Raw genomic sequence first — 14,058 nt, 5'->3', positions numbered from 1 at the left:
TCTTCAGGCTACAGAAAAGCAATGTGAGCAGTGCTGGGAGGGTGCTGGGTGCCAGGAAGGCACGCACACTGTGAGGTGCTGCAGAGCCAGTGACGTCAGGGCACTGACACCAGGCCAGCCAGCGCTTCAGGACCGGAGGCCCCAGACTAACCTTGACCATGATGTTCAACATGGCGCCTGGGTAGGAGATGGTCACCTTGGGCTTCTTCGCATTGGTCGTCTTGAAGACAAAATTTTCTGGGAAGCTATTAGGCAGGACGCACCATATTCCATCTGTGTCCAGCTCTAAAGGCCTCCTTCAGAGAAAGAGAGGAGCAAGGTCATGAGTTCCCCTTTCCTTCCCGCCCAGTGTGTGGCCTCCAGTCTTCCCTCCTTCCTTCCTGCCCACGTTTGCCCCCAGGACCTGCTCCCAGCCCCACGGCTCCCCTTCTGTGCTCACCCAATTTGCTCGATCAGCTCCCGCGCCTGGGTGATGATGTTGGCCCCTGTGAAGCAGACGATGCCAGCCATCTCCATGGAGTACCAGCGAGCCCTGAGAGGACACCACAAACTGGTGGGTGGGGCTGGCATGGCTCCTCCAGGGGGTATCAGAGGCAGTAAGGAGTAGGGAGGAGGACAAGGAGAGACACAACAGGGACAAGGGAGGCAGCCAAACGTGCATGTACCAGGACAGAACTAAGGTAGAATCTGGCTGTGCCCGAGGACACTTCTCTGTCCTCACCTTGGTGCCCAGCATGGCTCAGGAAGGATCTGGAAGGGTGCAATATGTGCCACTGCGTCCTGAGTTCAGGACTCCAGCCTCAGCAGGACTCTGAGTTCAGGACTCCAGCCTCAGCAGGACTCTTAATACCACCCAGGACCATTCACACCTTCTCTACTCTCTTCACACCTCCTCCCAAGCCCCATTCTCACCTCCAGCTTCTCAGAGAAAGCCCAGGCCTACCTGCCAGGCCTGACCCTCCTCCAGCCTGGGTCCCAGCCCTGATGTCAGCTGCCCCTCCCTCCCCTCCCGGCACCAGCCCCATGCCCCTTGTCAGTCGCTTCTCTGCCCCTCCCTGACACTGAGTGAGGATCCAAGCTGCGAGACATAAACACGCTGGAAAATGGCAAGTCGTGTCTCCAGCCCATGATGCAGAGACACGTACACCCCACAGCACGCATCACTCATGGATGCCCAGACCCTCAAAGTCAGTGTGGCCCCCACTCTCCTCAACCTCCCAGCCCCACCCCAGCTCAAAGCCTCCTCCCTCCAATATTCTTTGAATCAGATGAACAGCCCTCCATGCGTGGCAACCTACACCTGAAGCCGCCTTAAATGTGGACTCATCCATTCCTCCCATAAGCCTCTCCTGGGCCCGGGCCCCACCTACCCCTTGCGCATGACGTAGCCGTAGAAGGAGTTCAGGATGCACTTGTGGGCCAGCTGCAGCGAGTCGTACAGCACCTCCATGTTCTTGCAGCGCTTCACCTCGGCCGCGTCGCCCACCTCCACGGCCGCTGAGAGCTTCTTTTTCCACACCTGAGAAGCACATGAACATGCAGCACCTCAGATTCTTCCGTCTCACATTCTACAAAGTCAATGGCCCAGGTTTTTAGTATTTTGAAAATTTTCAAATCTATAGAAAACCTAAAACAAGGCCGGGCGCGGTGGCTCAAGCCTGTAATCCCAGTACTTTGGGAGGCCGAGGCGGGTGGATCACGAAGTCAGGAGATCGGGACCATCCTGGCTAACATGGTGAAACCCCGTCTCTACTAAAAATACAAAAAACTAGCCAGGCGTGGTGGCAGGCGCCTGTAGTCCCAGCTACTCGGAGGCTGAGGCAGGAGAATGGCGTAAACCCGGGAGGCGGAGCTTGCAGTGAGCCAAGATCGCGCCACTGCACTCCAGCCTGGGTGACACAGCGAGACTCCGTCTCAAAAAAAAAAAAAAAAAAAAAAAAGAAAACCTAAAACACCAGTACAATGAAGACCGTATATTCTTCTCCTAGACTGGCCAATTGTCATATTTTGTCACACTTCCTTTCTTCTGTCTCTCTCTGTGTTGACAGAATCATTTAAACATTGTAGATTTTATGGCCTGAGATCTCTAAACTCTTCAGCACACTTTCTAGGGAACAAAAGCTACTCGGCAGGTCCCTGGTAAAATCGATCAATAAAGAAATGCAGCTGAGACTGCAGATGTCTCATCAAATTCCCCATCCAACATGAGAAAAGGTTTTTAAAGGCTTGGTATTTAAAGAACAAAAACAAATTCATTAACATAATTACGGAGTGCCTAGTATGTGCCAGGAACTCCATTGTACTCTGAAGCACGAGGCAGTCACTACACTTTTGGTGCTTATTTGACGAGGGAGACAGATGAACAAGTAATTTAGCAATTGCTTAATTAAAATAAAGTGAGATAGGACGGCAGTTCCTTAAAAGGAAAATGTAGAATTATCACATGACCCAACAACTCTACTGCTGGGTGCATATCCAAAAATAACCGAAAGCAGAGACCTGAAGACATACTTGTACCCCATGTTCAAACCAGGATTACTCGCAATAGCCAAAAGGTGGAAGCAAGCCCAGTGAACATCCACGTAGGAAGGGATAAACAAAATGTGACAAATCCACACAACAAAATGTTATTCAGCCATTTACAAAAATGCAGTATGGATACATGCTATATGTTGATAAATGTTGAAAACATCATGCTAAGGCTGGGTGCAGTGGCTCATGCCTGTAATCCCAGCCCTGTGGGAGGCTGGAGTGGATAGATGACCTGAGTTCAGGACCTTGAGACCAGGTTGGGCAACATGGTGAACCCCCGTCTCTACCAAAAATACAAAAATCAGGCGTGGTCCCAGGTACTGGAGAGGCTGAGGTGGGAGGATCACTTGAGCCTGGGAGGTGGAGGCTGCAGTGAGCCAAGGTCACACCACTGTACTCCAACCTGGGTGACAGAGTGAGATCCCGTCTCCAAAAAAGAAAGCATCATGCTAAGTGAAAAAGTCAGTCATAAATACACAAATTCTGCACTATTCACTTACATGACATCCCTAGAGTCGTGGAATTCAGACAGAAAGTGGAATGGGGGTCGCTAGGGGCCAGGGGAGGAGGTGGGGAGCTACGGTTTAATGGAGACAAGAGTTTCCATTTGAGAAGGCGAAGAGTTTTGGAGGTAGATGGTGGTGATAGTTGTACAACAGTATGAATATGTTTCATGCCCCTGAACTGAGCACTTAAAAACACTAAATATCATATTATGTCTGCCTTACCATTATAAAAAAGAACGTGTGACAATGAGTTCAGCAGGGCAGTGCAGGACACCAGGGGGCTGCACAGAGGTGCCGTACTGAGTCTACAGTGAAGGTCTCTCAGAAAAAAAATGGCTCAATCTGATTAGATATAAAATAATGACCCACTGATATCAAAACAGAGGTGTTGCTATGCATTTTCCATGTTCCTACTGCATGAAATATGTCAGTTAAACACGAAGGGCTGGATAGTGAATACCACAGATGAGAAGACCTTAGAGTTTCTCGGAACTCCTCACCTTCCATGACAGCGGGAAAGAGACAAGCAATAGGTGAAGGCAGTTGGGTTCGTAAAACTTGATGTACTCAAACAGCCAGCCAGCTGTAGCTTGCTGACCCCTGCTCTAAATAATCACTTCAGAAATCATCCTTTAGGGTCTTTCTGAGGCCTCGGACCAGGATGGATGATGGTCTACATCCTTCGTGGCCATCAACTCTTCCAAGTCAAAAACAACTGCATGTTATCATCCGAGCGCTGGTGTCTGCTTGGAGGATCCCAGGCAAGGAGCCAAGAGTGACCATTTCATGAGCCAACCAAAACTGCCCTTACAGAGGCCAAAGCTTGCAGCACCTCAGAACTCACCTTGTGGAGCCCTTTGAACTCATAGCGCCTGTCCCGGAAGGCACGCACGGTATCCACGTAGAAGGAGTTTTCCCGCTGGCAGATGGTGGTGAGGCGCTCTTCCACCTTGGTGATGTGGATCTTCTTGTAGGCTTTCCGGCAGTAATCTAAGCATGATGGAGAGGGGCGGAGCAGGTGGGTGAGATCTCCCAGAGCAGAGGGAGCCAAGGCACAGGGGTGCTGAGGAACACGGCTTCTACGTCACCACAAAGAAGCAACAGCTCAGATACACTGCTAGTTTCTCATATTTAAAAAGGAGGCCGGGCACGGTGGCTCACACCTGTAATCTCAGCACTTTAGGAGGCTGAGGCAGGCGGATCACTTGATCCCAGGAGTTTTGAGACCAGCCTGGGCAACATGGCGAGACCCCATCTCTACAAAAAATACAAAAAATTAGCCAGGCATGGTGGCGCACACCTGTAGTCCCAGCTACTTAGGAGGCTGAGATGGGAGGATTGCCGGCACCTGGGAGATCGAGGCTGCCGTAAGCCAAGATCACACCACTGCACTCCAGCCTGGGTGACAGAGTGAGACCTTGTTTTTTTTTTTAAAAAAAAAAAAGGAAGAAAGAAATAGGACAGCCCAGGGGTAGGAACAGGCCAAATACCCCCAAGACCACAGAACAGCAGTGTCTAACACCTGCAGAAGGGGAAGCAAATAAAGGATCCTGCAGCGAGAGCACAGCTTACAGTGACCCAGAGCAGCTTCCGGTCTGCTCTGACAACACCTCTGCGGTCCCAGCTGGGATGGACCCACGCAGCCCAGCAAGAACAGAGAGTGGGAGCAGGAGCCACACCTTTACAGCCGTGACCATGCCAAGGCACTCACCCGCCAGCCTCCTCTTCTCGTATTTCGCCTGCTCCTCGCGGGACAGTTCATGAAAGGCCCGAGCCGGCCCCTCTGGGAACAAGGCGGGGAACTTCTCTGACTCCAGCTGGTGCTGGATCCGATGGTATTCGCTGCGACTGGCTGGCACTGGGAAGGAGGCAATGGGAGCAAGTTCAAAAGGAGGCACAGATGCACCAGCTTCCCACTGAGTGTGTATGGGGAAAGGTGGCCAACACTCACCCACCCGTTTCCCACTGAGTGCCCACCCAGGCGGCCAACACTCACTGAACTCGCCCCTCCACTGCCAGGCCATCTTCCGCTGGCAGTTCGCTCCAGGCTTATTGAAGTCACAGGCAGCACAGGTGGCTTCGTCCACCATGGCAGAGGGCTGCGAGGGGTGAGAAAGCACTTAGGGCTGGGCAGAGAGAGCTCCGACTCTGAGGCAGGAAGTAAAGTCTCACCTGCAGGCGGTTGGTCAGGATGATGTTGGGGTACATGGCCCCCACGTCCAGGTGGTAGATGAGCGGACACTCGATGCGGCTGGGCACGTCCTTTAGGGAGGCGAGCTTGCTCTTAATCTCATCACACACCTGCAGAGAAAGCAAAACTCAGTGGAGGCTGGTGACCAAGCCTGCCTCATGTGCTATAGTTCACCAACTCCTTTTAGACATTCAGGAGAGGAAAAAGCTGAAAAATATCTAAATAGAGCAAAAACTAGCCAGAAGAAAAAAGTTAAGAAGGGTTGCCATCATTTCTATGAAATACATTAAATTTGGTGGAGTCTTATTAGAAAATTACTTGAACACCAAACTCTCCTTAGTATTAAAAAAAAAAAAAAAAACGTTTAGGCCAGGTGCAGTGGTTCACGCTTGTAATCCCAGCACTTTGAGAGACTGAGGCCGGAGGATCACTTGAGCCCAGGAGTTCGAGACCAGCCTAAGCAACACAGTGGGGCCCCCGTCCCTACAAAAAATAAATAATTAGCTGTGTGTGGCGGTGGCACCTGTAGTCCCAGCTACTCGGAAGGCTGGGGTGGAAGAATCACTTGAGCCCCTGAGGTCAAGGCTGTAGTGAGCCCAGATTGCACCACTGCACTCCAGCCTGGGCAACAGAGCCAGATCCTGTCTCAAACAAAAAGAAAAAGAAAAATCCTTAAAACCCTCCAAAGTAGTAAAACTAGAAAACAAACCTAAAATTTTAAGAAAAAAGTGATTACGGCCGGGCGCGGTGGCTCAAGCCTGTAATCCCAGCACTTTGGGAGGCCGAGACGGGTGGATCACGAGGTCAGGAGATCGAGACCATCCTGGCTAACACAGTGAAACCCCGTCTCTACTAAAAAATACAAAAAACTAGCCGGGCGAGGTGGCGGGCGCCTGTAGTCCCAGCTACTCGGGAGGCTGAGGCAGGAGAATGGCGTAAACCCGGGAGGCGGAGCTTGCAGTGAGCCGAGATCGCGCCACTGCACTCCAGCCTGGGTGACAGAGCCAGACTCCGTCTCAAAAAAAAAAAAAAAAAAAGAAAAAAGTGATTACAAGGAATAATATATATCCCATAGAACAGGAAATACCACAACATCACCTATTGTTTCTACTTGAATTATAGGTAAACGAATCAGCTGGGGAAGAGCCTCCACTGCACCCTTCCCTGCCCAGTAATGGCGTGTACTGAAAAGCTGTCCAGTCCAAACAGGGGAGGATGGGCTGGGACAAGTGAATGGCCAAGTTTCCACGGTGGAACCACCACCTGGACACGCCCCATGTGGCTGTGAGCCCCTGCTGACATCCCCCCAGCCACCCTCCACCCCACAGGTGACCCCTCAGGGACACAAAGGCGACCCTGGGCTTTCCTTTTATTTTTTCTTTTTGAGACAGACTCTTGGTCTGTCACCCAGGCTGGAGTGCAGTTGTGCGATCTCGGCTCACTGCAAGCTCCACCTCCCAGGTTTGCGCCATTCTCCTGCCTCAGCCTCCCATGTATCTGGGACTACAGGCGTGTGCCACTGCACCCAGCTAATTTTTTGTATTTTTAGTAGAGACAGGGTTTCACCGTGTTAGCCAGGATGGTCTCGATCTCCTGACCTCGTGATCCACCCGTCTGGGCCTCCCAAAGTGCTGGGATTATAGGCGTGAGCCACCGCACCCGGCGGGCTTTCCTTTCAAGGGCACTTTTAGGGACTTAGGAATCGCTAACAAGACAGAATGTCATCTACAGAGCTCCCTTCTGCACTCACCAGGGAGCCTGGCGTCCTTACACCTACCACACCTCCAGCTTCACCCTACCTGCCCGTCTCACTGTTTCCTAAAGACTTAAGTATCTGCTCCTAGGTTGGGCGTGGTGGCTCATGCCTGTAATCCCAGCACTTTGGGAGGCCGAGGCGGGAGGATCACCCGAGGTTGGGAGTTTGAGACCAGCCTGGCTAACATGGAGAAACCCCATCTCTACTAAAAATACAAAAAAAAATTACCCGGGCCTGGTGGTGGGCACCTGTAATCCCAGCTACTCAAGAGGCTGAGGCAGGAGAATCGCTTGAACCCAGGAGGCGGAAGTTGAGGTAAGCCGAGATCGCACCATTGCACTCCAGCCTGGGCAACGAGAGCAAAACTCCATCTCAGATTCTAAGATGTCTCGCCTCCACGCCTGGGTATTTTTTTTTTTGTAGTTTTAGTAGAGATGGAGTTTCTCCATGTTGGCCAGGCTGGTCTCGAACTCCTGACCTCAGGTGATCCGCTCACCTCGGCCTCCCAAAATGCTGGGAATACAGGCTGCCCAGGTGGGAGTGCAGTGGCACCATCTCGGCTCACTTGAAGCTCTGCCTCCCAGGTTCAGGCCATTCCCCTGCCTCAGCCTCCCAAGTAGCTGGGACTACAGGCGCCCGCCACCACGCCTGGCTGATTTTTTTTGTATGTTTTTAGTAGAGACGGGGTTTCACCGTGTTAGCCAGGATGGTCTCCATCTCCTGACCTTGTGATCCACCTGCCTCAGCCTCCGAAAGTGCTGGGATTACAGGCATGAGCCACCGTGCCTGGCCACGGCCGACATTCTTTAACTCCTATTTGTTATTCAGACAAGGTTCTCTTCCTGATCAGTTCATGAGAGTTCCCTGCAGTATAATAATAGCTGTGGCTGACAAAAGCCAAACAGTGCTTCACAGTTTGCAAAGAGTGTACACATTCTTGTTTAAATTTTGGCTAGTGAATGTATTACAAGATGCTTCTTGGGGGCAGGCGCAGTGGCTCACACCTGTAATTCCAGCACTTTGGGAGGCTGAGGTGGGCAGATCACTTACAGTCAGGAGTTTGAAACCAGCCTGGCCAACATGGTGAAACCTCATCTCTACTAAAAATACAAAAATTGGCCAGGCATGGTGGCGGGCACCTGTGATCCCAGCTACTCAGGAGGCTGAGGCAGGAGAATCGCTTGAACCCAGGAAGCAAAGGTTGCCGTGAGCTGAGATCGTGCCATTGCACTCTAGTGTGGACGACAAAGCAAGACTTCAGGGAAAAAAAAAAAAAAAAAAGCTTCTTGGCATCAATGTGAAAACTGTTAAAAACTCTAAACCAGCAGCCTCACTGAACATGATGTAGTGCTGCACAGTGCCTGATATGAAGACCTCAGATAGGCCGGGTGCAGTGGCTCACACCTGTAAACCAGGCACTTTGAGAGGCCAAGGCGGCCAGATCACGAGGTCAGGAGTTCAAGATCAGACTGGACAACATGATGAAACCCCGTCTCTAATAAAAATACAAAAATTAGCCAGGCATGGTGGCGGGTGCCTGTAATCTCAGCTACTGGGGAGCCTGAGGTAGGAGAATCGCTGGAACCCGGGCGGCAGAGGTTCCAGTGAGCCAAGATCATGCCATTGCACTCCAGCCCAGGCCAACAACAGTGAGACTCCATCTCAAAAATGAAAAAAAAAAAAAAAAGACCTGAGACGTGCCACGTCCTGAGGAACGAGGATCAGAAAAGAACTGGTGTCTCCCTCTCCAGTCACATAACACACTTTGTAAGTGTGCTTTCTAACCATTTTGTGAACAGATTTATAGTCACTAATCCGGTCATTTGTAGGAATTTACTGTCATTTTTAAATCTCACCAATAAAAAATAAAATTTAAAACCTCCAATGGCTCCCCAATGCCTATAAAATAAAGTCCTAATGCCTTAAAACGAGACACGGGACACATCCCACCAGGATCCACCTTCCATGTCACTGCATTTCAGGAGCGGCTCACACCCCACATCTCATGAAGCTCTCCGACCTTGGCAGACAGCATCACACATCACAACCATGACTGCCCTGTCCCACCAGAGACCCTGTGTCATCCGTCCACAGCATCACACGCAGCAGGTGCACAATAAACGTGCTGCTGAAAGACGCGGTCTGTGAAGAAGGCACCAAACACGGACTAGCTCTTCCTGCCTCCTGGACGGTTACCTCTTCAAAGTTGGTGACTTGCTCCACAGGAACCTTCTCCTCTTCCTCAATGGCGTGGCGCAAGGTCTTCTCCACCCGCTGCAGCAGGAAGTCAAAGGCAGCAGGATTCTGGCACCAACGACAGTGAGACGACAGGGGTCAGAGGGGAAACACATCCACACTAGCCCGCCTCAGGTTTGATGCCATGGCTGCATGTGGCCGGATGTGCCCGAGAAAGCTCCAGAGGGACTCACATGTGCACTCTACAGTGCACTGCCCTAAAGAAATCCCAGCGGGGGGGCCGGGCGCGGTGGCTCAAGCCTGTAATCCCAGCACTTTGGGAGGCTGAGACGGGCGGATCACGAGGTCAGGAGATCGAGACCATCCTGGCTAACACAGTGAAACCCCGTCTCTACTAAAAAATACAAAAAAAACTAGCCGGGCGAGGTGGTGGGTGCCTGTAGTCCCAGCTACTCGGGAGGCTGAGGCAGGAGAATGGCATAAACCCGGGAGGCGGAGCTTGCAGTGAGCTGAGATCCGGCCACTGCACTCCAGCCTGGGCGACAGAGACTCTGTCTCAAAAAAATAAAAAAAAAAATAAATAAATAAATAAAAAGAAATCCCAGCGGGGAGCTGGGCCAGAGAAGCCACACCTGGTGAGGCGCCATGGGACAGGATTGGGAGAAGGGGCTTTATTTCAGCCCCTGCAGCTTCTGGGTCCTACCACAGCACAAGAGTGGGAAGAAACTGAATCCCAGGGAAGAAGCACACCATTCTAAACCGGCAAGGGATATCGCTGCGGAAGACCCCAGACTCGAGGGCCTCCACGTGGCCCCCAACGTAGGTCTCGGAGTCCAGCACGTGTCCGTCGTCTGTCAGCTTATTGAACTCCTGCTCCTGCTTGTTGGGGAAGATGATGTTGGCGTGGAAGGCCTGCACCATCAGCAAGGCCTCACACAGCGTGCCAGAGCCCTTCCGCAGCACCTGCAAGAGAAACCAAGGCTTCCAGCCAAAAGTGACACCAAAGGCCCTGACTTGCAGGCAAAGTCCAGGAACCTAAACTGAACTTCAGTGTGAAAGGAGAGAAAAACCTCGTAGTAATGGCTGCAAATTCTCCTGTGGTTCCTTCCTCACATCGGAGCCAGAGAATTCCCAAAGGACATCCCTAACATCACACACCAGAATTCTACTGCCACCTTTGGTGCCAGCACTCCTGGGACGTCCACCTCAATTCAGCTTCAGTGCATTTGGAATGGGGCAAGGGCTGAGGAGGCCAGGGTGCTGAGAGGACAGAAGATACTCACCTCATCGGGCTCCATGGGAATGATGGTGCACAGAGCGAAGATAAATGGGTGGACGTACTTCATGTATAGGTAGTAAGTGGCGACAGCATCTGACACGGAATACGTGGCCAGTGTCTGAGGAGAGAACGCCAGAGAGCAGGGCCATCAAAGTCAAGAGCCCAGGGTCAAGTGTGAAGCACAGAAAGCAAAGCCTGGCCTGACCAGCCTGCCGCACACGCAGTAAGGAGACGGGCACAGGACAAAACATGTGTGTCCTGGAGACACAGCCTGCTGGGTGGAGCGGGCTGGCATACATGCGTGCACACGGCAGCAGAGGGAGGCAGGATGTGGCTTACGTGCCTGGGGCTGCTCCGTGGCCATCCGACACATGTCTTCTGGGTCCAGCTCCACGGGATCATAGCCTAGCTTGGCCTTAGCGGCCGCCTTGAGATTGTGGCTGCCCACGGGAAGGTAACTGTCCCTCTTCACCCACCTGGAAGGAGAATGAAAACAGAAGCCAGGATGATTCTAACATACAGCCCGGGAACCCCCGAGAATCGGCAAAACTGGGCACCACATAGACAGATGCAAGGTCCTAACAGGCACCCAGGAACCAAAGCCCCAAACGGTGTAGGCCCCTCATGAAAACCCTTCATCTGGATCTAGTGAATCTCACAGACCCATCCACAACACAAGGAAGCACCAGGACCGGTCCTTCTGGCCCTTGCCTTCCTCCCACCCTCGGCTGAGCCTGTGGCCTCTCTGGAGGGCGCCCTGCCTCCTTGGGCCTCTCCCCCAGACCTCAGGTATGCACCGCTGGGGCCTAGTTCTATCAACCACACTGAGCTTCTCTCCTCACACTGTCCCTTCAGCACGGAAACACTCAAGCCCACCCTCCTTTAATAGAAAACAAGATGGGATGCCAAGTAGAATAAAAATTAAATAAAAATTAAGAAAACAAGGCCCCCACACTCTACCCAGAACCTGTCGCCACCTCCTCTCTACAGATGCCTTCCTGAAGAAGCTGTCCAGGGGCCATGTCCGGTCTCCGCCCCCCGCGGCCTCCACCCTGTGGCCTTCTTCTCACTTTACCTCTTGCCTTCAGTTCAACCACTACCCCAGCTTTCACCAAGACCCACCTGCATCCCAGTGAGTCCCAATCCAGTGCGAGCTCAAACCAAGCCTCATGGTGGTCTTCAGGGCCCCCATACGGGTGGGGCTTCCAGGCTGGCATATCGGTAGCGGAGTCACCTCCTACCTCAAGTCCCTTCTCTACCCATTCCCTGTCGCCATGGATGGCACAAAAACCCCAGGTGTCACCCCCTCCCTGAGAACCAGCATCCCTGGGCCTCCCCCTGCCCCTGCCCCACATGATAGACCCTGAATCCTCACGCCCCTCACTCCCTGCCTTGGATCAGGACTGTCACATGCTAAACCAGTCCCAGCCTCCTGGCCTCCCTCTCCAAGCCAACTGCTGAACGTCAGAGCTAAACAGAAACACATTCAGGCTTCAAGCGCTCCAATGGCACTGTGCAGAGTACAGAGGTCACGGGGGCCCTCCTTTCCTTTCCTTCCCTCCTTTCCCTTCCTTCCCTCCTTTCCCTTTCTTCCCTACCTTCCCTTCCTTCCTTCCCTTCCTCCCCCTCCTTCCCTCCCTCCCCTTCCTTCCCTTCCAGCCTCCTTCTCTTGGCATTTCCACATCCACCTGTCCTCCCAACCAGACATGTCAGAGCCCCCGAACGCCGTGATTCTCAGCAGCTTTGAGCTGCCTCCCACCCCAGCTCATCTGGAATCTGCGCTTGTCCTGTGAGGCTCGTCCTGTGAGGCAGCTGGGCTGCCACATCCCAATCTGGCCTGGGCAGTGCAGCTCCATGAGGTCCTAGCTCTGGGACCTGTGCGTTGAGTGTGTCTTCCCGGTGGCTACCCCACCCCAGAGGCTGATGCTCAATGTGCCTGATCACTGACGAATTGTCAGCCAACAGTCAAAGACAGCACATCCCGGGCCCCGGCAGGGTTGTAGCTGCCATCCTCTTGGGTGACCTGAAACAGCCTCTCAGAGGCCACCCTCCTCCCATAAGATGTGGTGACAGTACAGTCTGCAAGAGGCCTTCAGATCTCGCTCGCAGACAGCAGTGATGAGCCGTGCTGCTGTGCAGCCCCTACCTGAGGCAGTCCATGTGGATGCACTGGGGCGCCTTGTACTCCCCCTGGCTGTCCTTCTGGAAGCCTATCTCCTGCTGCATGCTCAGACCGTGGACTGCTGCCCGGGCCTCCACAAATGGCCTGGGTTCGAAAGAGGACAGACAAGCAAGTGGGAAGATCAGGCTCTAATTCCCCTTTCTCCATTCCTCCCTCAGATCCAGGGAGGAACCGAGACACGGGAGGTGCAGAGTGAACCCAGAAGCCACCTCCTCAGTCAACATGGGAAGCGCCCCGCACCATGCAATGCCCTCCCTCTCAAACGCTGCCCAGTTACTCACAGAGAAGACACAGACTCACCAGTCAAAAAAGTCCCCGTTGTAGGTGACCATGATGGTGGGTTTGGTCTCCTGGACGTGTTCAAACCACCTTTGGATCAGATGAGCCTAAACCCAAGTCACAGCAGTCAGAGGTCTGCTCTTTCTCTTCTTCAAGCTATTTCCAAATTCCTCCCCCAAAGTTCAGAAGCAGCAGCCTCATGCTGGCCCTTATTCCTGACCCCAGCCCCAGTTTCTGGCAGAAAAGAGGGTCATACCCTAAGAACGAAGCTGATGGAGCTGCAATTCTGATCCGACGGAATGCCGAGGCCTTGGAAAGATCCGCATGCCCCTTCTTCCCACAATACCAGGCAGTTTCACAAGTGATACCTCCTTACCTCATCGGGTTCATTGAAGACACAAAACGGCCCTTCATATTCTGGCTTGGGGGTGAACTCAAAATCTTCAATATCTTCTGAAACAATCTCCCTGTTGGTGATGAGGTAGCCCTAGTGAAGTTCATTAGCAATTAGCACAAGTCAGAGGCTGCAAAGCCAAGACCTGGTGTCCCCACCCTGCCCACACACTCTGCCTAGAGATTCTCACTACAAAGAAGTCCACAGCAACGTGAAAGTGCCCTAAGCTTCCTGAGAAGAGATCCTCCATGTCTGGATTCCTACTGGAAAGGAGAGGGTACAGTTGGAAGTCGGAACGGCCTGGCTGCTCCCATTCCTGGACTAACTTATTATTCACTCAACAAATCCTAACTGTGGGGCAGACGCTGCTGTAGTATGGGGACCAGACAAGGTCCCCATCCCAGGAGCTTTCTTCCCAGAAGCCGCCTGCTCACCTGGCCGTCGATCATGTAGGAAATCATCATAATCTGGTCTGTCTCAGCATCAGGAAACTTGAGGGGCAGTTTGGTCGTCTCAATGTCAAACGCCAAAACCACAGGGTCCTGTGGGGACAAAATAAGCACAAAGCCAAGCTCTAAACTCCCCATCAGGCCTCCCTGAACACCGGCCCCCAGCCTGCTCTACCTCCCTCTGGTTGTTAAGAGTGAAAAGGCTCCAGAGCTGGGAGAGGGACCCTAAGACTGACCAACCTACGTCAAGAGCATCACGACTCTCTATGGTGTGGAAACTTACACACCTAAGAG

General features: G+C 52.7%; 1 protein-coding gene across 5 annotated transcripts in view; it reads right to left on the bottom strand.

The window, feature by feature from the left end:
- Window positions 1-14,058, bottom strand: part of LOC105490588 (DNA polymerase epsilon, catalytic subunit) — a 67,229-nt gene that overhangs the window by 41,788 nt on the left and 11,383 nt on the right. For all 5 annotated transcript variants that reach the window (XR_011608620.1, XM_071070722.1, XM_071070725.1 and 2 more), the window contains exons 9-23: window positions 13,750-13,857; window positions 13,298-13,408; window positions 12,943-13,028; window positions 12,607-12,726; window positions 10,804-10,936; window positions 10,465-10,578; window positions 9,932-10,144; window positions 9,182-9,289; window positions 5,211-5,339; window positions 5,035-5,137; window positions 4,750-4,896; window positions 3,883-4,028; window positions 1,371-1,519; window positions 440-532; window positions 152-296 (exon numbers count right to left, since the gene is read on the bottom strand). Coding sequence is in view for 4 of the 5 variants with exons in the window: in XM_071070722.1 (XP_070926823.1) it covers window positions 152-296; window positions 440-532; window positions 1,371-1,519; window positions 3,883-4,028; window positions 4,750-4,896; window positions 5,035-5,137; window positions 5,211-5,339; window positions 9,182-9,289; window positions 9,932-10,144; window positions 10,465-10,578; window positions 10,804-10,936; window positions 12,607-12,726; window positions 12,943-13,028; window positions 13,298-13,408; window positions 13,750-13,857 (1,905 nt within the window). In the remaining variant the exon portion in view is untranslated. The remainder of the gene's footprint in view (window positions 1-151; window positions 297-439; window positions 533-1,370; window positions 1,520-3,882; window positions 4,029-4,749; window positions 4,897-5,034; window positions 5,138-5,210; window positions 5,340-9,181; window positions 9,290-9,931; window positions 10,145-10,464; window positions 10,579-10,803; window positions 10,937-12,606; window positions 12,727-12,942; window positions 13,029-13,297; window positions 13,409-13,749; window positions 13,858-14,058) is intronic.

Source organism: Macaca nemestrina, chromosome 10 (genome assembly GCF_043159975.1).
Source record: "Macaca nemestrina isolate mMacNem1 chromosome 10, mMacNem.hap1, whole genome shotgun sequence".
NCBI classification, from domain to species: domain Eukaryota; kingdom Metazoa; phylum Chordata; class Mammalia; order Primates; family Cercopithecidae; genus Macaca; species Macaca nemestrina.
Note: the sequence above shows the minus strand (reverse complement) of the source record. Positions and strands in the feature narration are given on the sequence as shown.